The 26898-nt window shown below is 43.0% G+C and overlaps 1 protein-coding gene across 2 annotated transcripts in view; it reads right to left on the reverse strand.

The window, feature by feature from the left end:
• The window catches only part of LOC126458545 (G-protein coupled receptor Mth2-like), a 131018-nt gene extending 108146 nt beyond the window's left edge, over positions 1–22872 (reverse strand). For both annotated transcript variants that reach the window (XM_050095673.1, XM_050095665.1), the window contains exon 1: positions 22558–22872. In XM_050095673.1, coding sequence (XP_049951630.1) covers positions 22558–22862 — 305 coding nt within the window. In that variant the 5' untranslated portion in view covers positions 22863–22872. The remainder of the gene's footprint in view (positions 1–22557) is intronic.
• Between the last annotated feature and the right edge of the window lie 4026 nt (positions 22873–26898).

Genomic DNA, 26898 nt, shown 5'->3' on the forward strand with positions numbered 1-26898 from the left:
TTTGACTGCTGTAATGAATTCACGGCAGGTATAACAGGCGTCACATCCCGTGGAACCGGTTTCTCGACACGGCGTGACCTCTGGGGAGTCTAACAGGACGTCTTTCACGGAGAGCAGACTGACTGCATTCTCTATGCATCCTAGTAATGAACCGACTGCTTTACCTACGATTGAACGTATGTGACCTTCCCATTATGTATCCCTGCAAACTGTTACCCAGGTATTTGTATGAGTTGAGTCATTGCAGTTCTCTCATTGACAGCCAAGGGTGTGTTTTTTTCGTTTTGTGAGGTGCACAATCACACATTTGTGAACATTTTAGGCACGTACCCAATTTGAATTGTATCAAGATCTTGCAGAAAATTTGTTCAGCTCCTTTCAGACAAGCGGAAAATTGCTCTCGGCGATGCACAAGGAAGGCGAATGTGCTCCTCTTTATTAGAAGACAGACAGGGACACCAGCTGGCTCATTTTATACTCCTCAACAACTTTAAAAATTTTCCCAATAATTTCGGTATGTGAACATATTTGTGTTCTTTAACAAGCAACTCACCTCTCACTCCCGCAGACACTCTTAACCTAACTCGCTCACACTACTAGTCCATGGCTCTAAGTCGCTCATACCCATCTACTCCCACTTGCGCATTCTCTCTCATTCATTCATTCATCCCTGCTAATTGTCATTATCTCTTTCTGTTTCAGTCGCTGTCCTCCGCCTCACAGCCACATTCTCCTTCGTTCTGTCTACTACTAGTTTCTCGTTTCACTATCTTCGGTTTTCGCTGTCTTGCTCCTACCTAATTCATTTCTTCTCACTGTCACTATCCCTCTCTTCCTCGTTGTCATTGTCACAGAATGTCTCTCAATAACTGGCTTTTACCAACTTCCACTTCCTCCCCCTCTTTATTCCTCTCCTATTGGAAGTGTCCTTTATTCACTCTTTCCCTGGCACTGTTTTGCCACTTAACTATGTTCCACGGCCACTGCCCCCCTTCCCCCATACTACAATTGACTCCTTTGCTCTTTCTATACCGCAACCACAGTCTACTATATTCCATTATTTGTTATTTTTCCAACTCTTCCCCACTGCAACTGTCTTCTCTTGCAGCATAAAAGGCGCAAATACGTTCGCATCCCAAAAATTTTGGGGAATTTTTAAAGATGCTGAGGAGGCACCTGGTACCTCACTTTTTACTGGGTGTCTTAATAAACAGGTGCATGTTCACCTTTTTTGTGCTCCCAGAGGAGCATTTTCCGCTAGTTTGCAAATTTTCCCTGTTACAACAGGGCATGTCACTCCTATGAAAAGAAATTCATCGGCTAGTGAAATTTTGATAATTTACTTAAGTAAAACTGAAGGAACGCTAAACTATCAAGTTTTTACATCTCAGACTGAATTTTAAGTGCACAAAATTTCTGTATGTTCATCAGGACTACTACAAAGGGGTTCCGAGAACCCTATTTGAACGTCCGTCCCTCCCTCCCCCCTCTCTCTCCCCCTCCCCCTTCTCACCCTCCCTGTAATAAAAAAAAACTGAGTTACTGCATCATCAATGAACTTTAACGGGTATCATGGGATACTGCGAACATATGCAACGAACAATATCGAACAACATGAGATTAAAAAAATAAAAAAGCAGAGCTGGTGGGATAGTGGCCAGCGTCGCTGCATCTCCGTTTTGCGTCCCGTGTTCGAAACCCGATAATGGTTTTAATTTTATTCTTGTCATTTACCTACCCATGCCCATATAAGGTTACTACACGAATGCTTTTTACCAAGGTATGTGGTACGAGGGCGTCATATCAACGATCAAATTACAACTGCGTTTGACAATAAGTGTCCTACATCGTATGTTTTATGGTATTTTCAGGGATTACAATCTCTTAATTCTCATCTTATATTTCATTCTAGTATCAGTTCCTGATTCTTAAAATGGCTCTGAGCACTATGGGACTTAACTACTGTGGTCATCAGTCCCCTAGAACTTAGAACTACTTAAACCTAACTAACCTAAGGACATCACACACATCCATGCCCGAGGCAGGATTCGAACCCGCGACCGTAGCAGTCGTGCGGTTCCGGACTGCGCGCCTAGAACCGCTAGACCACCGCGGCCGGCGTCCAGATTCTTATATTTTATTCTTATGTTTATTCTTCGGGAAGATTTGGTGCATTCTCTTGCGTGATACCGTTCGTAGAAACATTCGAAAATAAATATATATACATATATACATATATATACACATATATACACACACATACACATATATACACACACATACACATATATACACACACATACACATATATACACACACATACACATATATACATATACATATATACATATATATATATATATACATATATACACATACACATACATACACATACATACACATACACATACACACACATACACACACATACACACACATACACATACACACACATACACATACACACACATACACACACATACACACACATACACACACATACATATACATACATATACATATATACATACATATACATATATACATACATATACATACATATATACATATACATATACACACATATACATATACACACATATACATATACACACATATACATATACACACATATACATATATATATATATATATATATATATATATATATATATATATATATATATATATCTATCTCCGAACACCACGAGCATTGCGAGAAGGCTGGTTTTCCACAGTGGCATTTCTTTCTACGAAACTCACTCGGGAAAGGAACGTCGTTAACATTACTGAAGGTATCACGCGTTGGTAAGTGATCATGTTTCCGAAAACTGGCACTTGCAATTGATTATGAGCCAAAATACACAACAGGAATTTGACTGAAAAGAATTTAAAATAAATTTTCCGATCATTTATTTTGTTAAATTCACTCACCAGACATACAATTAGTAGGCGAATAAGGCCAACGGTATTTCAATATAAATTGTAAAACATTTGCGTAGTAGTAATCTTCCACCGATATGGGTAGATAAATGATAACCAAAAACTAAAACAGTAGAGCGTTTCGACCAAGAGACGCGGGAGTGTGACGCCGTGACGCCAGCAACCGTGCCACCGTTTCGGTTGAACTAGCCATTCGCTAAAAGGCACATGAAGTGCCTCAAAAACTGACCGTCGTTTTCTCAGAAAGGGACGAAAATCTACGGATAAGCCGCGACACGTGTTCGCTTATTTTGACCGCTCTTCCACTGACAAGTTTCTGGGAAGTCGGGTTATGGCACTTCCCGTGTTCTCCTCTTAAGCCACACCAACACATCACACAAAACATCACTCAGGCGGCTCGCCAGCGCTGCGGAGGACACTGTTGACTCCAGCGACCGCATAATTATCAGGGACTATTGTACCCCTGACGCCGTTATCACTGTGCCAGTACGACTCGGGACTATTCTCAACGAGAGTGACGCAGTCGCTAAATGCAGACGTAACGCCTCCTTGTGCAACGGCCGGATTCGAGCCAAAGAACACGGTCACTGCCACCTACTAGCTGCACTCTTCTTTATTCCTACTACAGACAGCTCTCTTTAACATACTCGTTCGGGAGGTAAGGTATGAAACTTTTGGCGCACTTCAGCCCATGATAGTCTATCTGCACTTACATTGCCACTTTAATTTGAAGATTATTTGCAGTTTCCTCTAACGTCTCAAATTTTTCTTAGTTCACACACGGTCACAGTGCTTCGGTGACTACAACCCAACATTGAAGATCGAGTGAGTCCTAAGCCACAAAATGTCCAGACACTCTGTGACCAAAATGGTACTGAAACAGAGGATGACAGACTAAAGGCCGAAATACTAAATGTCTTTTTCCAAAGCTGTTTCACAGAGGAAGACTTCATTGTAGTTCCTTCTCTAGATTGTCGCATAGATAACAAAATGGTAGATATCGAAATAGATGACAGTGATAGAAAAACAATTAAAATCTCTCAAAAGAGGAAAGACCGTTGAACCTGATGAGATACCAGTTGGATTTTACACAGAATACGAGAAGGAACTTGCCCCCTTCTTGCAGCGGTGTACCGTAGGTCTCTAGAAGAGCGCAGTGTTCCAAAGGATTGGAAAAGGGCACAGGTGATCCCCGTTTTCAAGAAGGGACGTCGAACAGATGTGCAGAACTATAGACCTGGAATAAAAGGGAGAACCGACAGAGTACTCGAGGTACCCTCCGCCACACACCGCCAGGTGGCTTGTGGAGTATGGATGTAGATGTAGGGATGGACGTGGAGGAGCCAGATTGTACTGGCCAGAAAATCGTGCTTATGCCCAGCAGCCGCGCTAAGTTCCACAAAAAGCTGTGAAAGTAGTTGTCTTGCTGGTACAAAGCGTTAATTTTCCCTTTTGAGAAAGATTTCTAAGGTTCGTCTAACTCTTAACAGTTTTTATGATTAGGCTTTCTTTCTGTTAATTCATCATAAACGAATACTTATTTTTTTATCTTTCCCACACGATTCATTGTTTTCTGTAGCTAGAGGACAGATCCAGAGTAATACATGTCTAACACGCACTAATACAGGAATTAGAACTAACCACCGACCTCCGCTATATCTGACAGCGTGGCTACTTGAGACCAAAGTGACCGGCTAGAATGGCTTCAGCAATATTCTACATGGGGTCATCGACGACAAGTTTTGTCTCTAGAAACAGAGGACTATACTTGTAGCATAACAGACCCAGACCCACAGCTGGGCCAGTATATCATCGCCGAATGGACTCTGGGAGAACGGTCTTTGTACAACTGTGTGCTACAGCCATTTCGTCCCAAGACGGTTTAACCTGAGGTGTACAGTTAGATCTCTGTAGCGGAAAGAATGTTGGTCGCCGTAATTGTACCGGTAAGTCGAAAAGAGCAAGTGACATTTAGGTGTGGTGGACACGGCACTAATGTGTTTGGATCCCAACTTCTCAATAGCGTATCCGCTGCAAGGCCCAGCTAATAAAGTTAAAATTTGGCTTGGAGAGATCACATTTATAAAATCGAAAATAACGGTGAGGCACAAACTCTCTGCTGTCACTAAATGCCAATGTTACTCATTTCTACTAGCTGCAGATCTCAATTTTTCAGTACACTGTTTCACGCATTTATTCATCTCGTCTGCTCCTTCCACTTATTCCTTAAGATTCAGCCTCGCCCATAACCCGTCTGGAGAGAAAGTATGTGTACAGTTGGGTGAAGAACTTCAGCTGTAGCTACAAATCAAATATTATAGAAGAATCCTGAATATCCTAGCAGTCAATTCCATGCAGGTTTACCATGAAACTATACGCTGCAAGAGAGCGATTTATTTAATTTTAAATACATGTGATACCAAGTGAATTATGGAGCCCAGTATCACACTTCTGTCAACACACTGGAGTGTCAGATAAAGTTCGACGAAATTATGTAAGCTAAGTTCTTCGCGAAATCACGAACAATGCAGAAGCAAACTTATAACAAGAAAATACGTTTATTTCACAGAACTCTACCGCATTTAGATAACATTCTTCTAGAGGAGGAGGATATCAAATTTGTAAGAAGCCATCTATCATATCTCCGCACTGAGGAATCAGAGGTCACCTATCTGCCGCCTTTCACAGCTGCTGGACTCTCCAGTTGTATCTTTTTCGTCGTCGTTTTTGGCGCAGATGACGTGACGGTGCAGTAGCGCGACATTGATAAACGAGCTGTTTGACTCATCACTATCAGGCCAGTCTTCACAGAACAGCTTCAGTTAATATACTGAAAGGTCACAGTCTCTTACGCTATATTGAACAGCAGAGGAGCGTGTTATGTCATCACATTAGAATGCGAACTGCAAGCTAGCTTATAGTCCAGAGCACACTAGTGCATCGCACAGATGCACTAGCATCAGTAACTGACAGTTTGTATACTCTTCAAGTGATGAGACCAAAGTGTGCCAGAAAATTACGTTGTCCCGAATGCGATAGCGTCGGCGCCATCTACGAGGGTCACTCCAAAAGAAATGCACACTATTTTTATTAATCTTTTATTCTACGTGTTTGAAAGTTTTACAGTGTGTAGATACATCCTTTAGGAACAATATTTTCATTACTCCACATAATTTCCATCCCTCTCAACTGCCTTACGCCATCTTTGAACCAGCGCCTGTATACCCACACAGTAAAATTCTGGACCAACCTGTTGGAGCCCTGTTTGGCAGCGTGTACAAGGGAGGCATCTTCAAACCTTGTACCACGAAGAGTCTTTCAGTTTCCCAAAGAGATGATAGTCACATGGAGCCAGGTCAGGACTGTAAGGCGGGTGGTTCAGTGTTGTGTATCCGAGTTTTGTGATCGCTTCCATGGTTTTTTTGACTGACATGTGGCCGTGCATTGTCATGCAACAGAAAAACATCCTGCTTTTGCCGATGTGGTCGAACACGACTCAGTCGAGCTAGAAGTTTCCTCCGTGTCGTCACCTATGCATCAGAATTTATAGTGGTTCCACCTGGCATGATGTCCACAAACAAGAGTCCTTCGGAATCGAAAAACACCGTAGCCATAACTTTTCCAGCAGAAGGTGTGGTTTTGAATTCTTTTTTCTTGGGTGAATTTGCATGATGCCACGCCATTGACTGCCTCTTCGTCTCTGGTGAGAAATGATGGAGCTATGTTTCATCACCTGTCACAATTCTTCCAAGAAATTTATCTCCACCATTCTGGTACTGTTCCAAAAGTGCGCTTCATACCGTTTTTCTTGTTTCTTTGTGAGCCACTGTCAACATCCTCGGAACCCACCTGGCACAAACCATTTTTAACGCCAACACTTTCAGTATTCTGCAAGCTCTTCCTTCCCTTATCCCAACGTAGCGCGACAATTCATTCACTGTGATGCGTTTGTCAGCAGTCACCAATTCGTCAACTTTCTGAACATTGTCTGGAGTGTGTGCAGTACGAGGCCTGCCGCTGCGAGGACAATCCTCAATATTGCCGTGCCCGCTTTCATCGCGTAACCTGCTTTTTTTTGTTATGGTTTTAGGGCGCAAAACTGCTATGGTCATTAGCGCCCGGTCTGTGATTTAGGAAAAGACGTAACCTGCTTGCCCACTGAGTAACTGTATTGCGATCGACAGCAGCATCTCCATACGCCTTTTTCAACCTCTTGTGGAGGTTGCCCCACTGTCTAGTTTTCACAGCACAGGACTTCTATGACAGCACGTTGCTTCTGACGAACGTCAAGTGTAGCAGCCATCTTTAAGACATGCTGTGACGGCGCCACTCACGGGAACAGGTTGAACTAAGTTTGAAAACAAGCGGGAAGGATGTATCTACACACTGTAAAACTTTCACACATGCAGAATGAAAACTATTTTTGCAAAGATAGTGTGCATTTCTTTTGGAGTGACCCTCGTATCTCCGCGGTGCCACCTGTCTCCTCAGTTTCAGCAGATATACGCACACCGACATTCGAACAATATGCTAACGAAGGTCCTCGCGGTGTGTCATTGGAATAAAATTTTCTCGAGTTTTTTGCCGCGTGAATCCGCAGTGTACCCGCGACGTTTCGGAAGGCATACATTAGCTTTTCTCATCTGCTGATGAAGACAGTCTTGCAGGCCGTCTCCGAACATTCGAATACCTTCGTGTCTTCGTGCAAGGACCTACGAAGAAGAACATGTGGACACCAGAAAATGGGAATATTAAACATAGATGTTATGTAACCGCGGCCGATTTGGTACCAGACGCCACATTAAACCTGTTACTGTAACATATTTTTAACAGATAGCGGAAGTTAGAATAAGTGTAATCATACTATAAAAACATCAAGAGACAATACGTAGCATCCACGCCGTAATCTTTCATCACAAAGTATACTGGCACACTGTAGAATGGATAACCTAGTGTGGCAGGTTATTGTACAAGGCACCACGGCAAACTTGTCAAACGCGAACCCTAGAATTAAGTAGGCTAGCACATCAACATGCCTTAGTAAGTAATCTTGGAAGGCACTGCACAGAGATGCCAGGTTGGAGGTTATATTCCGAAACCACCACCCTGGCAGCGAAGGTGAAGTGATCTCTACTACTCAGTCTATCTTATCCTCTTACCTCTTTTCTTATTTCAGAACTTCCTTATACGATTTCCTATTCCCAATATGACGTATTACACAAACAATTCTGTCTGAGGAATATCCGTAACTGAGCATTATACCAGAGGTTGAAAACACCGCTACAGTTGTAATGTTCTTTTATTTAAGACACGGCCGGTTTCTGGCTCTTACACGCCCATCTTCAGGTGTCGTAACTTGGTGCTGTGACCACGAGCGCCGCGATGGGTGAGTACAAGACGTGGTGTGCTACCGACGAGCGCTCAGCACCAAGTTTTGTGTATTACAGCCCTGTTGGTGAATTCCGGAAACGCGTTGTGGATGGTTGTCAGTGCATTCGGTACACACCTCTGATTGTTGAACGTGTACGGGCATCGATGAAGAGTCGTGCTGATACCTGCGTTCACGTAACCTGTGGACGCGTGGAACGCTTGTTGCAGCGTGGTTTTCCTGAAATGCATGCCTGCTGTTTGGATCTTCGGAGGGTCTGTTACAAGGTTTTCAGATGCTGAGCCGCAATACGCCGTACTGGGGAAACGACTAGTTTGAGATCTACGTTTAATAAGATTATTTTCTTCTTTCTTTGTTCTATAACTCGCCACTTTATTTTGTACCTACAACTCTCAACATCCATGTTTGGTTGAATTCTACGGAGAGTATATTAATAGCACAAGTCACGTCTTTATCAGCCCTTGCTGATAAACAGGAAAGAAGATGTGTATCGCATTCAATTGTGGTATTTGTTTTGCAGAAAACAAGAACCATTCTTATGCGAAAGTTGTTCTAAGGAAAGCAAGACTTCAGACCTACGAGTAGTGGAACCTCCCACTAACGCACTGTGAGGTATTCACGGCGGGAAATCCAACTGTATGCCCACAGAGTTCCTTATTGTTGCAAATACGACTGCTAGTCGACGAGAAGACCTCTGTTGGTTTGAAGGCTGTATTGTGAGATGAAAGCGTCAACCAGGACACCTGCACAAAGAATCCTCCGGTATTAGTGTACTTAACCGGGTTATAGCTTTGCACCTAGTCGAAACAAGTCTGCTACCATTTCGAAAACTCGTACGCTGAAAGAACGGCATTCGTTAACCTGTGGTCCAATTTATATGCTGCTGTTGGTCACTGAAAACACTCTCCCGTGGTTTGCAGTTAGCGATATAAGTGTGGTTGTTCGCCTCAGAGAAACTGCCGTCACGAAGCCTCCGGCATACAGCACTATGAACCACTCTCCCGATGGTCGTAGCAGGGGCACACCGTCGTGGGAATGTAAATGCTGTCTTGTTCCCAGTGCCTGACAAGACTATTTTGGCGTGAGTGTGTTTATATGAAGATAAAAATTTCATCAGAATACAATTCAGTCAGTTGCAAATATATATTATTGCGCCTTACCGGTTACGACGAATTAGTCACCTACAAAATTTAGAGATATTATAAATCTTTAGATCTTAGCTATACATTTATGCTATGTATAAGAAGTGTATTTCAGAAACTTAGTGTTACTTTAGCAGATGTCAGTATCTTCTTCATAGAAGCATAATGCCATCGCATGTCCAAAAATGTACATATTGTACGTGATTATCGTCCATAAAGGAAGTGAAAGGGTACAGTACCGCCCGACATTGAAAATAGGTACTACATACTTCATTATTTTTGTCAGAACAACACATTTTTTTCTAATAATAACTCAATTTCAATTAATACAGTGAAGCCGGATACCAGTGTGGGAAAGAATGACAATTTATTTATTTAATTGATCACATGTGCACTCCCACAAAATAAATCCCTACATCCAGTTTGGTGAGATCTGTGAAATGAATGAATGTATGGTCGTCTGCTAACCGCAGATAGTGAATGTGAATATATGATCATCTTTGAGGCGATCCTTTGACCACCTTTGGTGGGACCAAAGAGATGAAAGTTACCAGAGCTTTGAGCGTCTGAAATGTGGCTGACCAATACCATAGCAAGGTGCTTCCCCCACCTCGACACAGGTGCGAGAGGACCTAGAGAACGGCCATGTTTCGACACTCTGCCGCTGGATCTTGTGCTGTTAAGACCTGTTTTAGTTGAGCTCCGTAATGACGAAAGAGTGGAGACATGGTATGCATGTGGAATATTTAAGAGTAGTTTGAAATATTAATTTCTCTATTTCAGGAACTTTTGTGGGGAGAATTAAATGTCAGGCAGGTAATATTAATGGGGTTGTAGTAATCTTCGGAAGTGACCAACGGTCACAATGAAACCACGTGTAGCAATAACTTGAAATACTTCCGTGTGCTTAAGTTAAGCTGAATTACTAGCGTGTGTACAATAAGTTGAAATATTTAAGAAATAGCATGTGTACCATAAGTTGAAATATTTAAGGAATGGCGTGTGCAGGACTTGAAATTAGAGACGAGTACTTCCACGTGGTGAGTACTGTGTGAGTCTCAATCTGTGTATGAGACAAAAGATAAAGAGACGTACTCGTCCATGGTATCAGTTGAGGACTCGCGTGTGTGATGAATACGTTCTTAATATTACTTTGCGTGATATGTTTCCGTGTGACGCTAGATTCAAACTCAGAGAGAAGCAAGGTGAGTCGGCCGTCTATCCAGCAACGCCACTTGGCTTGCATTGCACAGGAAGACTTGCATATATCTCCAGAGTTCGTAGTAGGAAAGTAGAATTACGAAGTGGGGCAGTGTCGTGTGAAACTGGGATGAATATTAATTGAAGCGGGAAAGCTGAAAGTGATAATGTTGTGACTATTCCCTGTGTAGTATTTCATATTGTAGTGCGGTGAATGTCATGTAATTTGGGTATGTGTGGTTTGCATGGGAGAGTAGAGAGGTAGTTTCAAAAGATTAGTGGGTTATGCTTGTTCCTTCGGTACCGCTCGGTCTGGAGGAAAGTTTCGTGATGATGGGTGTGAGAGTCGAAGTGTGAGGTATAATAAAAGATCCACCATCGTATCCAGAAAGTGCACTGTAGCGTTAAATAATTACGAGACCATGAGGTAGAGAATCACCAATGTTAAGCCATGCCCACTGGGCGGAATTTCTCATGTGTTATTATTGTAGGTTATAGAATTTGTGTGTTTAGGTTATAGAATTTATCGGAATAAATAAGTTAGTGAAAAGAAAAAGATTGGTGGACTTTTCCTTCGAATTGTATGTTGTCATGATGGCTCTGAGCACTATGGGACTCAACTGCTGTGGTCATAAGTCCCCTAGAACTTAGAACTACTTAAACCTAACTAACCTAAGGACAGCACACAACACCCAGCCATCACGAGGCAGAGAAAATCCCTGACCCCGCCGGGAATCGAACCCGGGAACCCGGGCGTGGGAAGCGAGAACGCTACCGCACGACCACGAGATGCGGGCTATGTTGTCATGATGTCCCGAATTTATAATGTGTGCGCCATTGATATTCAGTGCGGTGACCACGTGTTGATAAAAGCCTTAAATAAAAGACAAAAATAAAATGTGGTATTGCCAGTGCGTAGTGAACAGTCAGTTCTGTAAATTACTGATAGTCAGATGCGTGTTTCCGTTGCGTATTATTCATACAGGAGGATAATTTGTAACTTAATTTTGAGTACGAGAGTTCATGTTACTCGATAAATAAGAATGAATCCACTCGCTTGGCAGACCACTCATCTTGCAGGCCTGACTGCTTGATGCCACAGTATGAGCAAGGCATGTGGGTGCCTCTCAGAAGTATTGACATCTGCTAAACCAATACTAAGTACGTTCCTGTAATACACTTGTTATACTTCACATAAATGTGGAGCCGAGGTTTAAAGAGTTATAACATCTCTATATTTTGTAGACTTCTGAAGGTGATTCGTTTTGTCGAAAACGGTAAGGCGCAATAAAAATACGCTGAAGCGCCAAAGAAACTGGCATAGGCATGCGTATTCAAATAGAGATATGTAAACAGGCAGAATACGGCCTGCGGACGGCAACGCCTATGTGAGACAATTGTCTGGCGCCGTTGTTACATCGGTTACTGCTCCTACAATGGCAGATTATCAAGATTTAAGTGCGTTCGAAAGTGGTGGTATAGTCGGCGCACTAGCGATGGGACACAGCATCTCCGAGGTAGCGATGAAGTGGGGATTTTACCGTATGACCATTTCACGAGTGTACAGTGAATATCACGAATCCGGTGCAACATTAAATCTCCGACATAACTGCGGCCGGAGAAAGGTCCTGCAAGAACGGGACCAACGACGACTGAAGAAAATCGTTCAACGTGACAGAAGTGCAACACTTCCGCAAATTGCTGCAGATTTCAATGCTGGGCCATCGACAAGTGTCAGCGTGCGAACCGTTCAACGAAACATCATCGATATGGGCTTTCGGAGCCGAAGGCCCACCCACTCATGTGCCCCTGATTACTGCACGACACAGGGCTTTACGCCCGCCTGGGCCCATTAACACCGACACTCGCCTGTCGATGAATGGAAACATGTTGTATGGTCCGACGAGTCTTTTCAAATTGTGTCGAGCAGATAGATTTGTAAGAGTATGGAGACAACCTCATGAATCCATGGATTCTGCGTATCAGCAGGGGACTGTTTAAGGTGGTGGAGGCTCTGTAATGGTGTGAGGTGCGTGCACTTGGATTGACGTAGGACCCCCGATACGTCTTGATACGACTCGACAGGTGACACGTACGTGATCATCCTGTGATCACCTGCAACCATTCATGCCTATTGTGCGTTCCGATGGAGTTCGGCAATTCCAACAGGGCAGTGCGACATTCCACACTTGCTGAATTGCTACAGAGTGGCTCCAGGAACATCGAGTAAGCACTTTCGCTGGTCATCAAAGTCTTCAGACATGAACATTATTGAGCATATCTGGGATGCCTTTCAACGCGCTGTTCAGAAGAGATCTCCAACCCCTCGCGCTCTCACGGATTTGTGGACAGCTCTGCACGATTCATGGTGTCAATTCCGTCCACCTCTAGTTCACACATTAGTAGAGTCCATCCCACGTCGTGTTGCGGCACTCTTGCGTGCTTGCGGGAGCCCTACACTAGGGTTGCTGAATTTGCATCTATGAAGAAAATTAAGATATTTGAAGTAGTCCTTCATTAAAAGATTGTGGTAGGGCTGTTTGGTACAGATCTACCACACAGTAAATTCATATTGAAATGAAAGAAAATGGCAGATTTGAAAGCTACTACATCCCCTCTGTTTTACCCTCAGAGTGTATACAAGAAGTCGCTTTTATGCTTATAAGCTGTTTCAGACGTTGAGATTACTGAATGTCAGTAATTTATCGATTGTTTTTGATATTGAAATGTCGGGGAAGTAACAGCATTTGTCGTCAGCAAAGAGTCCGTACCCAACTTTCCCGAATGTGAGGCAGCGGTTTGCCTGTATCACCGCCCTGTCCCCTGCCCACGGCTGACCTTTAAACAGTCGGCCCTTAAAAGCCGCGTAACCCGAGCCGAGAGCATCCAGAGGACGCGTGACACGTCACGGCGCTCACAGGTCCGGACGTCAGTGACGTCACAGGGCGCCGTTATCCGCTGCAGCGTGGGATCGCCGACAAGCTGCTCCGCCTCTGGGAACTCCCGGCTCTGTTTGCCTCCTCACTGCACTCGCGACGGACACACTATTTATCGGCAGCAACGAATATATGGATAAAATTTAAGAGAAAATCTCATGTTAGCAATGCACCGTGAAATAACTGACTGCAGTCGCTCAGCTTATCTCTGCGTCATTGGCTATTGGTTTGCTTCCACGTGTTCAGTCGAGTTGCTTCCATTTTGTGCACAAGATCTCGACGACTGGCTCAGCAGTCTTCTCCAGGTGCTGCGAGTTGCCCTACTGTGTGTACTCACTGCCTGGACTCCAACCAGATAACTATTGGTGGTTTCATGCAGCTATATAGGCCAGTATTTTAGTATCAAATTTCCTTTGGCAAGGAAATTTGGTCGAATATTCATCATATTTTCTTTAACAAAGGTATTTGACGTGGTGCAAATAGGGGTACCACATTGCACCAAATTTTCTTTAACGGAGGCTATGCGCTCTGCAATTACGTGCACAACAACTGCATTGTCTTTACATTCGGAAGAGGAGCAGAAGATAAGAAAAAGGGGACGTACTTGGTTGAAGCTGCGATGTTTGATGGCGAGATGCTAAAAGTGTGCAACAAAATCTGTTCCAGGAGCCGTAAGCCGAGGAAGTAAAGTCGCATGAAAGTTACTTGCGAATGGACAAGAGTAATACATTTCCGTACGTCCTCAAGAAAGTGGTTGCTTGTATTAAGAGGCACAACACTCACCTCAGGAATGCTATTTCGCAAAACACAGACTTACCGGAACTCTGCAATTTCTCGCAAACAGGAGGAAACTACTCTAGTTTACAGTATAGCACTAATAGCGCAGTGCACATTGTGTGAAATAGTTATCAGAAGCGTGTGATGCTATTTATGAAGCACTGAAGGAGGAGTATCTGACAGCAAATAACTCTTTAGTACATGCTATAGTCATTAATAAAAAAAAATTTATTTCTACAAGAGTTTTAGATTTTCTCCCCTATATCCTCGGGGATACACCCTTGCCGCACTTCACCGCTAATGCCCTCTGCAATTTTTTTTTATGGCTCCAGCTCTATTTTTGTATTCCGGATGAATGAAGTCGTACAGTAGTCCACTTGCCTCGTACGTTTCTATCAGTTTCGTTGTAGATGCGACGCATGTGAGTTTCGAAGCCATATTGATAGACATTAGATGTCAGACAGCTGCAGCGGTGCTAGCGCTCCATATATAATCGTATAATATACCACCACCACCACCACCACCACCACCACCAATCCTTTCCGTAGAAAGGTGACTCGTTGTAGTGATGCGAGCACCTGATAGAAGATTAGGAAAAAGATAAAAGTGGTAAGAATAACGCAATACGGGCGAAATTCTTGTCTGCCACCTTAGGCGTTGCGCTAAAGCCATTTCTGGATGGCTAGCACTCTCGTACGGCATTCCACAGGCTCGTAAAACTTTTAATCTCGCGAATTGACTTGAGAAGTGCATCGTATCAGAGCATCGTTTGTTACAGTAAAGTATGTGCCACAACTGTGCTGAAGATTAACAAACGATGACCTGTAGGTGGTATGCTCTCTTACGTCACATCAACATCGACCATCTAAGTGCTTGTGTAATATCAGAGTATGTGATGGCCCGAAAATTGTAGAAAATAAAGATCGCTATGCCTTTCTCAGATGGAAGACAACCAAATTACGTCCGACGTACCACAGGTAAGTTAATTTTCCTTTGTACATCACAATGTGGTCACAAACACGGAAATGTTACTGTACGTAGATAGATTCTAAGCACTATAAGGAATAATAATAAAGCAGCGAAAACTTCCTAGGATGGTTACGTCAATCTCCCTACGTGCCTGTAGCTGTTACGACACTGTCAAATATTTTCGACTGTAACCATTAGGTTTGTGTGAATTTTTTGGTTAAGGTTAAAGGTTCTTATTTAAGCTTCACAATTGAGGACTTTTTCATTAACTTGTTTCAGTGACCCGTGCACAATTAGAGTGAAGTATCAACTCAAGTCGCTTTGCGAATTTTGAGCCACAGCAGATTAGGTACGCTGTAAATTTAACTGATCCACGCATGCCAAATTAAAAAAAAAAACCGACAATGTTATTAGCATTGCACCCAGTAAGTCCTCACCGGTATCATGTTATTACATCACAGTTACTAGATAATACTTTTGTGTTGCCAGTTTATCCAGTTAACATTGCAAACTCCTCTACTCATGGCTTCCGTGGTACATTTTATTCGAATACCGGAGCGCTTTTTTCCATAGTAAATCAAGTTGCGTCTATGAATAAACACTGGATAATAAGATTTCGTTGTGAGAAGTCTGCCCCTTAATTCCTTCAGTAAATAGAATGGTAGCCATCGACTACAGACTAGCTAGAAACAAAGGTAACTAGCTGTATAGAATGGCTACACGGCGCGTGTGTTGCGAGATAGCTGTACGTACTTCGCGTGGCCCTGCGGTACTCGTCTGCCGCTATCTGATCCGTTTGTCGGACACACTGATAAAGGCCACGGCGGCCCGTGGTGGTCTGTTTGCGACCGGGGGCAGATGCTTCATCACGCGCCAGTCTCGCGTCAACTGTACACATCTTTAAGACCACGTATATTAAGTCCTTAACTCCGCCAGTTGATCGTACGTAAGTAGCTGAAGGAATGTTTTATTATTGCAGTCTTTACTAAGAAATTTAGTTTACAGTTTAATTTACCAACAGCAGCTACTCTCCAAATTCTTAAGAATTTTCCACAGCAATTAAAATTCTATCAAAACGGGATGAACACGTAATCTGTGGCAAAAAACCTTTCAATGGATACGGAAATATATTAAATATACTGTACGAAATTTGCCACGTACGTCATTGGTGAAAATGGACAATTCTATGAAAATGTAAAGGACGACACTAAACCCTTTATGCTCAATTACTGTGAAAAGGCCATTCAAGGACCAATATCAAAAACATGGATTACTGGGACAAACTGAACCATAGCCTATTAAAGGAAAAAAAAACCAGAGGGAGAGACGGGACCTGTGCTCGTATGCAGGCTATTTGCTCCGAGAAGATGAGACGTGTGGCAAGGTGAACATGCTCACATGATCGAAGCATCAGTGATGTTATACGTTCTAACTGTTTGAACCACTACTGAGGTCCTTGAGATATATATATATATGTGTGCGCGTGTACTCTTATGGGACTTAACTGCTAAGGTCATCAGTCCCTAAGCTCACACACTACTTAACCTAAATTATCCTAAGGACAAACACACACAATCATGCCCGAGGGAGGACTCTAACCTCCGCCCGTCTGTGATTTAATCCTAGATATGGGTACAAGGTTTCGATGATTGACTAAACGCCACTACATCTTCTCGTTACTTATTAATCATTGTAATTTTTAGGATTCCATACTTCTATCACTAAAAAGGAACCCTTATAGGACCACTCGGTTTGTCCATCTCTCTCTCTCTCTCTCTCTCTCTCTCTCTCTCTCGCGCGCGCGCTAGTGTCTGGTAGTCCCCTGGCGGTGTAAAAAATTTAAGGTTCACTCAAGGGCCGGCCATGTATGTCCTATTTTGATATTCGCAAACTCACTCATCAAAACCTATAGGGAACTTGCTGTTGGCCTGGACTCAAGAAATTTGGCAAGAAACAAGGTTGCACATTACAAGTAAAGGAGAAATCCTATAATTGTTAATTTGTAGTTATATCACACGAAAATAATATTTTTCTTTGCATTTGTTATCCGACTGTGTCCGCTCGATATCGATAGGGGACAAAAATCGTCGATGTTCTGGACTCCCAGGATGAATGAACTGTCTGCATACATAATAATGTTTGTTCTTAACCCTCCGAGCAAGAGTCCTATTCACACTTTTTTATTTATTTAACTAAACTCTTACGTCCTGGGTCTTGCACCATAGCACTAGCGACAATGACCAAAGAGTCATTTTGTAGTTAAAAAATAGGCTACCTTACGAAGAATCTATGGATTGTTGTCAACGACGGGTGCTGAACATCGTATCTGAGCTGGGACGTGCACATCAAGCTGTATAAGGAGTGACGCAGTGCAAGCGTAAGGGAACTAAAATAAGAAACTACTACACAAGGCAGCGGCATGCACTTAATGGGTTTGTCAGCGAGGTCTAAATAGAAACTTGTCGCCGACGTGTTGTCCACACTCAGCAGTATCCGGCAAATCCTTGGCAAGTACGTGGTCTGTTGACTGCAGGAGGGTCGTAAACTGCCGGTATGTCACACAGTCTGAGTTGGCAATCCGAAGGAGAGTCTCGCAAACAGCTTACGGTCTAGAAATGGGAGAAACTCCACTATTTCGTAGAGCTTCATTGTTAATTGTGAAAGAGTCTTCTGGGACAAGATAAGGTGATAACTTTGCAACGTTGGCGTTGTTAACTAGATAAGAATTTTTCTCAGCAGAGTTCTGCAGTTCATTCATAAAATGGGTTTTATGTTATCATTCGTACAGTCATTAGTCTTCAGCTTTTTACCTGCCAGCAATTCCGAACCGCCATTACTCTGTAAATTTCTCTTCTTCATCAGCATTTATTACGTTGATCACCAAAATCTTGAAAGATGGCATTTTTATCAGCCACTGTAATGCTATAGCTGCTTCACTTGTCAATAATACTTCGATAGCTCAACCTTTTACTCAGTTGTATTCTTGATGAGATGATATGTAATTCTCCACACTCAGTGTTAATTCATTATTAACTACGCGAGAACATCTTTATTCTTTTACACACTTAATGGTTTCTTATTTACGTTCTTTTACATGAAACTTCAACTATTTCTTGCACAAAAATCGAGTTAAAAGGTATCAACACATATCCCACCTAGAGATGCAAGGACAATGTCTTATCTTACTTTTTCATAGTGTTTCCACCTTTCTTTTTCTCATCAGTGGCATATTGTTTCTGGAAAATAAAATAACCTATACCGATAACAAGGCCAGATAAAGATATAATTATGTCTAATAACAATTGAGAATATTTGCCCAATTACAGAAGGCACTTTTTAACGAATTCCCTTCTCCGTGCCTTTTGTATGATATATGGATGATCACTACTTACCTACCGCAGTTCCAGCATTAGTTAAGATCTTCCAATCATTGTCGAGAGAGAAAAAAATACGAGAAACCGATTTTTACTTTCCACATAGTTATGAAACAGAATACCTAGCTAAGCTGCGAATAAATGACGGAATCAAAATTAAAGAACTTCCTGGAAGAAATCTTCACCGGGTAAATACACGGAAATTTGAAATCTTCGAAACTGGACACAATAGTGGATGTGTCAGTGCTGACAACCTCAATCTCATTGTCTGAAGTTACAGTGCAAATTTGCCAACGCGTATTTAGATGAAGCGTACCGAAATTTTCTACTTAGAAACACGGACAAACTGTGAAAGTCTTATTTCATTTCTCATGCTGTCAAATGCATCGGCGTCACTCAGGAAGCTGAGCGAGGAAGAACAAGTAGGAACAAGGTTTCAGCTTACTGTGCAGTCGATGCGGATAAATTACAGAGCTCTGTTGTAGGCGGATGAGAAAAGAACGGACTCGTGCTTACCAAAGGACCCGCCCCGGGAAAAATCACAGAAAAACCTGACTGAGTACATCGGCAGTGAGGAGTCGTGGTCAGTTTGATCAATAGCGAAGCTTTTCTGGGGTAATGTAGAAAAACGCAGCGACACTATCTGTATGTGAAGGCCCGGACTCCACCCAGCTTTGCTCGTGTGTATGTGGGTAATACATTCGCCGCTTTCTGTGTGATACAGAGCTAGGCAACCACAAACGGACAGCACGTGCCCGTAACAAAGAATACAAATAGTTGCTACGAAACGTCTCTTTGTGGCCTGCAGACTGAGTACAAAGCTGAGGGGCCTGAGACCGAGTGACATCCCAGCATGTGCCTGCAGTCCTCTGCAGTCGTGTACCGGCGCATGTTTACTGGGCTGAAGTTGTGGCACTCCATGCAACACTGAGGATACCGGGACCAAGTATTACATGGTACACACAACGGTGATGTACTCGCTCGTACCAACCTCTTATTAACTTTAAGATCGTGCGAATTGTGATTAATGTATTTTTTCCTCTATGTTTCCATTTAAAGTTTCTTGCCGGGACAAGAGTAATGATTTTCTAGGCTGTAGCTTTAAAAATACCTTAGTGCGTCACAGGGCGCACTTCTTATGGCACCATAAGTTGCTGTATTGAAAGTACGGTAATTTAGATATACTGTTACTAACATGAAGGAGGCTGAAGAATCGTCTCAGATTTCGCTCTAGAGATGATTTCTAAATTTTCTACGTACGTTTTCGCGTGATAATAGGCTTTCTTATTCCAGAATTAGGCAGTTGAGAATTTTTCGGCGTAGGGTATCTCAAACTTCGCGTCAGTTTAACAAGCCTGCATCCATTTGCACCACTCTTCTTTGTATACCCTTGATGCCTCCTGTAAATTCGACCCACGCACTTTTCGCCCAGTGCGTAACTTCACAGCTCTCTGCGGTAATAGCATCAAGCTCTTATTTCATCAAGAAGTGTAGGCTCTCGTCAATGTTTGTATGCTTGCGGATTCATTATGAAAGCCGACAAGGCAACTTATGTGGTTCTGCAATTGAGAATACGTAATACGTCACCTACATGACAACTGTCATGTTTCCACCTGTTCAGGTGGGAATAGGGAAAATGGTACCAATCCTGAGTCCCTGATTTACAGCAACCAATATCTCTCTTATTTAAGTCTGCAGGCTTTCGTGGCCGTTGTCACTGAAGTTAAAATCTTCTGGGTTTTTAGGCCACGTCATGTTTCTTCTAAAATGTTCGACGTTTCCACCCCTCTGGTGGGATCTTCCTCAGGATCTTTTGGTGTCCACCACTACAGTGTTCTAGCGGTAGTGGACACCAAAAGATCCTGAGGAAGCTCCCAGCAGAGGGGTCGAAACGTCGAACATTTTAGAAGAAACATGACGCGGCCTAATAACCCAGAAGATTTTAACTTCAATTTCTTTCTTGCACGTTGAAAACATCTAAATGACACAGGAGCATTGCATTAATTGTCCAGTTGTACAACATCTCTTGTCATCCATGACCAATGTGGATTAGTGCAACATACTTTGAAAACAATAGAGTATGAGAGAAAATGTTGACATTTACAGTAGGTGAGTCAGTACCTTTTAGATTATGTAAAGCAAAAAGAATTAAACTTCGAAAAATGTGCAGTGTCGCACTTCGACGCTTGTATTAAGATTGTATTCAGCTGTCTTTGTTAGGTAACAACCAAGCACCGGGTCGGTGATATAACACTAAGAGGAAAAAAAATCTGCCGTGCCACTTCAGTGGTGTATTCGATGTAGCGGAGTACGTTTAAGCAGGAGCCTACGAATATTATTTGCTGTATACAAACTGTTCAGACATGGTGAATGGTCGTCGGCTATAGTCGAGTAGCTCATGTAGTTCAGTCATCTCTTCATTACGAATTTTGATGACTTCTTGAGTGAATGTCATGTCTGTCCCTTGGTAATACTTCAAATCACATACCACAAAATGTAAAAGAACTTATGCACGCATCTCTATGCGACTGATGGAACAGACCTAAACCCGAATACAGGTTGTGGTAAAGACTGACCTGTAGCATAAGCTACTGTTTACGTTCGCGCCATATATAAATAAATTATGAAAAACTTTAAGGTAAGTTTGGAAACGTGTGTTAGATAAGGGACCATTCTCCGTGAATATTTTTATGCATATTATGTAGATATTTGCTATATGCAAGTGATGTCCTCTACGTAACTTTTACCCTAAACAGACCGTAGTGTTATCAATAAAACACTTCTTAATAGGTTTGTAAACTCAAAATTATCGAATGTAGAACAGTTCTTCACGAAAATAAGACATTAAAAAAAAAAGAAAAAAAAAAGCCTGACAACTTATTTAGGCTCAACAAACTTTATATTTCACAGCGTGGTAATAAACATACTCTAAACTGCTCGAGAAGAACAAAACATGAAATACCTGCTGTACTATTAAACAACACTATTTATTACATGAAGAAGGCCGTTAAATTTAAACAACATTCAACCTTTTCCAGTGGTGTTTCCTTTTAAATTTTATTTTCGTCCAAATACAAGGCGTATAGCTTTGCTTTTAATTGTCTAAGAACTTGCACTGCCTTTTTCTGCGGTCACTCCTGTTTACCCTTAGAAGTTGACATACTTCTAAGTAGTAGGATGCAATGGCATACTCTGACGGTACTTCACAAAAATTCTAAATGAGTCATCTAATGTCGAAGACATAGGAAAACTTCAATTTCAAATGGTTAACTAACAAGTAGTTCTCAAGCGCGAAAGTAATGGGACAAATAACAGACAAACTACAATATCTCGTATCGATATACAGTATACGTAGACTACGAACGCAACGTTTCTACAAACAATGACTCCACTGGCTGTAAATCTCTTGACAAAAATACAGCCAAGGATGTGCCTTTTATAGTCCAGTCCAGTTAGGTAGGCTACACTGAAATTCGTTAGAAAATGAAACTTGGTTATCAAACAGTCTAACATTTTCTAGCCTGACATATCAGAAAAAGCGCGGAAAAACCAGACATGTTCGCAAAAACCAGGACGGTTGTTAACACTACATCTTCAGCGATTTAAGAAAACAATGAGAAAACAAGATTTGATTGCCGTAGAGGATTTTTGTAACCCAGCTCCTCCAGAATTTGAGAACTCCCAAAGAAGTTCACAACAGTGTTTTAATGATAAGACATGAAAAAGACGCTGTCCAGTAACTTTCATGGTTGTATCTTGACTGCCAACTACCTCGAAATCTTAAATTATGCAAAATTAGAATTTCCATGAATGAAGTTTTGACTCACTTGTTCGGACAAGGTTCACCCACAATGAGGTTGCAGTTGAGACAGTTGGGGCCGACGTCGATTCCGCCGGCGAATATCGGGTCGAAAGGGAGGTTCGAGGGCTGACAGCCTTCCGAAGATTTGGCCAGCGAGTAGCCCATGTGGCAGCACTTGGGCACGCACGGCCACGTGTCGTTGAAGGGGCACACGGTGATGGGTTCGGTGAGCAGTCCCTCCGGCGGTTGCGTGTAGACGCTCTCGACGTCTTGCGCGACAGCGCTACACGCCAGCAGCGATATCAACAGCACTCTCCACCGCGCCTCCATCGCACTCCGTAGTCGCCGGCACACTGAACTACGTGGTCCCTCTGCAGAGAGTAAAAGGCGGCGAGCGGTCGCCATGGTAACGCCGCGACGCCCACTCTCGCCAGAGACACCTGGCGGACGGCTCGCTCATCATTGCCGCTTACGCCATGTGGCCCGTGGCGCACGTAATCTCGCGTCGAGCAGTCCGCTTCGTTAAGAAGTGGCCAGGAGCATTTTCGTGTAGGACATAAGCAATAGTGGACGTTTCTGCATGGAATCTGCAGACAAACTTCAGACGAAAGTGCCGTGGTCCTCGGAAACACCCCGCCTGTGAGCTATGTAGTGGGGGAGGGGGGGGCGACATTCAGAAGTTCTCTGGCGGACGTAAGTGCTTCATTTGGAATGTAACTGTAAGGATTTGTAATACATCATTGTTCAAATAACATAGGTAATTTTAACATAGCTTCAAAGATTTTGTTGTAATTAAGGAGAAGCGTGGCGTTCACACAGCTACGATCACTTACAGAGTCAGGAACTTGGAGCATGAAGTGGCGATTAAGCATAAACACTGCAGATGCTGAACATTCAACACTTATTTAAAGCTAACTATTTAAAAAAGAACTGCTGTCTAACAGTCGTAATATTAGTCTTCTAGTCAGTATGATGACTTCTCTTGAGAACCTGACATAGTGACTCAACTATATTATGAATGATTAAAAGGAAAGTTGAAGGAAATGGACAGATTTCTTCTTATGGGACAACCGCAAATGTACAAGTCCATTTTGAAAATTGTCCACAATAAAAGATTGTGGATTAAGTAACTGTCTCGCGGTTTCTTGATTTTTCAAAACTGAAACAGATGAGTTCAGTAACATGTCTGGCCGTCCTCGTTTAGGCAGTTGTCAATACTACAACGAAATTCTTTGATGTTTCCTTCGTCAAAATCAAAATCGGTAAGCGACATCCTCCCATAATCCTTGTAGACGTTCTGTATCTACTGAGGCGAAGCTTTTCAGTAAACCGGCACACAGTCGTTCAGCATTGTAGTACTGACAATATGACGTTTTTTATTCAAGCGCGCGTGCGTTTTAAAAACGTCAATAAGTCTTGTGAGTCGAACGGAGGCAGTGAGAGTTTTTAGGAAAAGCTTTACATGGTAATACAGTGAACGTAAAATGCAAGATTAACGTTGACGATGAATAGCACAGTGAATGCGCGATAAGTTGAAGAGTGCTCATTTATAGTACGAATGGATAGGTTGTGAAAGGTAATTAATAAACAAATAGCGATCTGGTTTAAAGTGACTCAAGTAGTTAAAGTTAACAAAATCGGCTCTGAACACTATGGGACTTAACTTCTGAGGTCATCAGTCCCCTAGAACTTAGAACTACTTAAACCTAACTAACCTAAGGACACCACAAACATCCATTCCCGAGGCAGGATTCGAACCTGCGACCGTAACGGTCGCGCGGTTCCAGACTGAAGCGCCTAGAACCGCTCAGTCACAAAGTTATCTAGTATGTGTGTGTGTTGCAAACAGTAATTGCGATATATAGTGTCTCATCTAAAGGGTCGTGGCTTTCATGGCGAACAACCCAGAATGACACAGACAATAGTGAAAATGAAATTTTAGAGATAGTGATGAGTACGAATGCGAGCCAGAGCTGTTAAAGTAGACATATTTGTGAAATAAACTGTTATTTTATTTAACTATTTTGTTCGTTCTGAACATGAGTATAAAATCTAGCACAAACTACAGAGGCATCCAGAAAAGTATAGACACTCCTTGAGAGTCTATATTAATGGAACAAAATGACATACCGTCACAATTCGAGCATGGAGGAGTATGTTATTTTATGCCTTCAAAGTGATCCCATCAGCAGCCAAACAAAGTAGATGGCGTGGAACTGTTGACCGAACTACGGCTGTCAATGTTGCCTCACGGGACGGCTCGATGGTTTCTCGTAGCCTGTTCAGTGTAGCTGGCTTCTGTTGATAAACATTTCTCAAGGTCCCCCGTAGAGGTGTAAGGTCTGGAGGCCGTGGTGGGTGCTCAACAGCTCTTCCACCTATCCATCGTCCAGGCAGATTTTCATCCAAGTAGGCTCTGACATCTGTAAAATAGTGAGGCGGAGCACCCTCTTGTAGGTAAAAATCTTTCATTTGCAACACCTCTCGGATTGCAGGTAAAATCGATGTTTTCAGCATCACCTCATCAGTTACGGTATCTTCGAAGAAGAATGAGCGAATCAAACCGCGCGATGTCAGACCTCACCACACCTTCACACAGGATACATTAACATGTTTGTCCGCGTGAACGTGGGGGATTTTCTGCAGTCCAGTATACGCAGTTCCCAGTACGTTCTGCTTGAATTGTGCCTCGTAAGAACAGATAACCATCCCAGCAAAGCGTCCATCCTCGCGAAGCACGCCTTCAAACCACTCGCAGTACTCCACCCTTCGATCGGAGCCGTCGTCGTTCACTGCGTTCATTGATATAACATTTGGTGGTTTCACACAGCACACCATAAAAACTGCCTGCACCATCGTCTTTCGCTCACAGACACCTACCTACAACTGTGCGCCAAGCGCTCTCATACTCCAACACTACAATCTCAGACCAGAAGCAGTATCTTTGGCTCTGGGGTCGTGCAGTCGGCGATCTGCATTATAAAGCCTGTCAGAGACATATATCGTTTATTACACTACTGGCTATTAAAATTCCTACACCAAGAAAAAATACAAAGGATAAGTGGGTATTCATTGGACAAATATATTATACTAGAACTGACATGTGATTACATTTTCACGAAATTTTGGTGCATAGATCCTGAGAAATCAGTACCCAGAACAACCACCTGTGGCCGTAATAACGGCCTTGATACACCTGGGCATTGAGTCAAACAGAGCTTGGATGGCGTGTACAGGTACAGATGTCCATGCAGCTTCAACACGATACCACTGTCCATCAAGATTAACGACTGGCGTATTGCGACGAGCCAGTTGCTCGGCAACCATTGACGAGACGTTTTCAGTTGGTGAGAGATCTGGAGAATGTGCTGGCCAGGGCAGCAGTCGATCATTTTCTGTATCCAGAAAGGCCCGTACAGGACCTGAAACATGCGGTCGTGCATTATCCTGCTGAAATGCAATGTTTCGCAGGGATTGAATGGAAGGTAGAGCCACGGGTTGTAACACATCTGAAATGTAACGTCCACTCTTCAAAGTGCCGTCAATGCGTACAAGAGGTAACCGAGACGTGTAACCAATGGCACCCCACACCAACCCGCTGGGTGATACGCCAGTATGGCGAAGACGAATACACGCTTCCAATGTGCGTTCACCGCGATGTCGCCAAACACGGATGCGACCATCATGATGCTGTAAACAGAACCTGGATTCATCCGAAAAAATGACGTTTTGCCATTCGTGCACCCAGGTTCGTCGTTGAGTACACCATCGCAGGCGCTCCTGTCTGTGATGCAGCGTCAAGAGTAACCGCAGCCATGGTCTCCGAGCTGATAGTCCATGCTGCTGTAAACGTCGTCGAACTGTTCGTGCAGATGGTTGTTGTCTTGCAAACGTCCCCATCTGTTGACTCAGGGATCGAGACGTGGCTGCACGATCCGTTACAGCCGTGCGGATAAGATGCCTGTCATCTCGACTGCTAGTGATACGAGGCCGTTGGGATCCAGCACGGCGTTCCGTATTACCCTCCTGAACCCACCGATTCCATATTCTGCTAACAGTCATTGGATCTCGACCAACTCGAGCAGCAATGTCGCGATACGAGGCATCACAACAACGTTTCACCAGGCAACGCATTTCTCCTCCTTACACGAGGCATGACAACAACGTTTCCCCAGGCAACACCGTTCAACTGCTCTTTGTGTATGAGAAATCGGTTGGAAACTTTCCTCATGGCAGCACGTTGTAGGTGTAACCACCGGCGCCAACCTTGTGTGAATGCTCTGAAAACCTAATCATTTGCATATCACTGCATCTTCTTCCTGTCGGTTAAATTCCGCGTCTGTAGCACGTCATCTTCGTGGTGTTG

The sequence above is a fragment of the Schistocerca serialis genome, chromosome 1 (assembly GCF_023864345.2).
Source record: "Schistocerca serialis cubense isolate TAMUIC-IGC-003099 chromosome 1, iqSchSeri2.2, whole genome shotgun sequence".
NCBI classification, from domain to species: Eukaryota; Metazoa; Arthropoda; class Insecta; order Orthoptera; family Acrididae; genus Schistocerca; species Schistocerca serialis.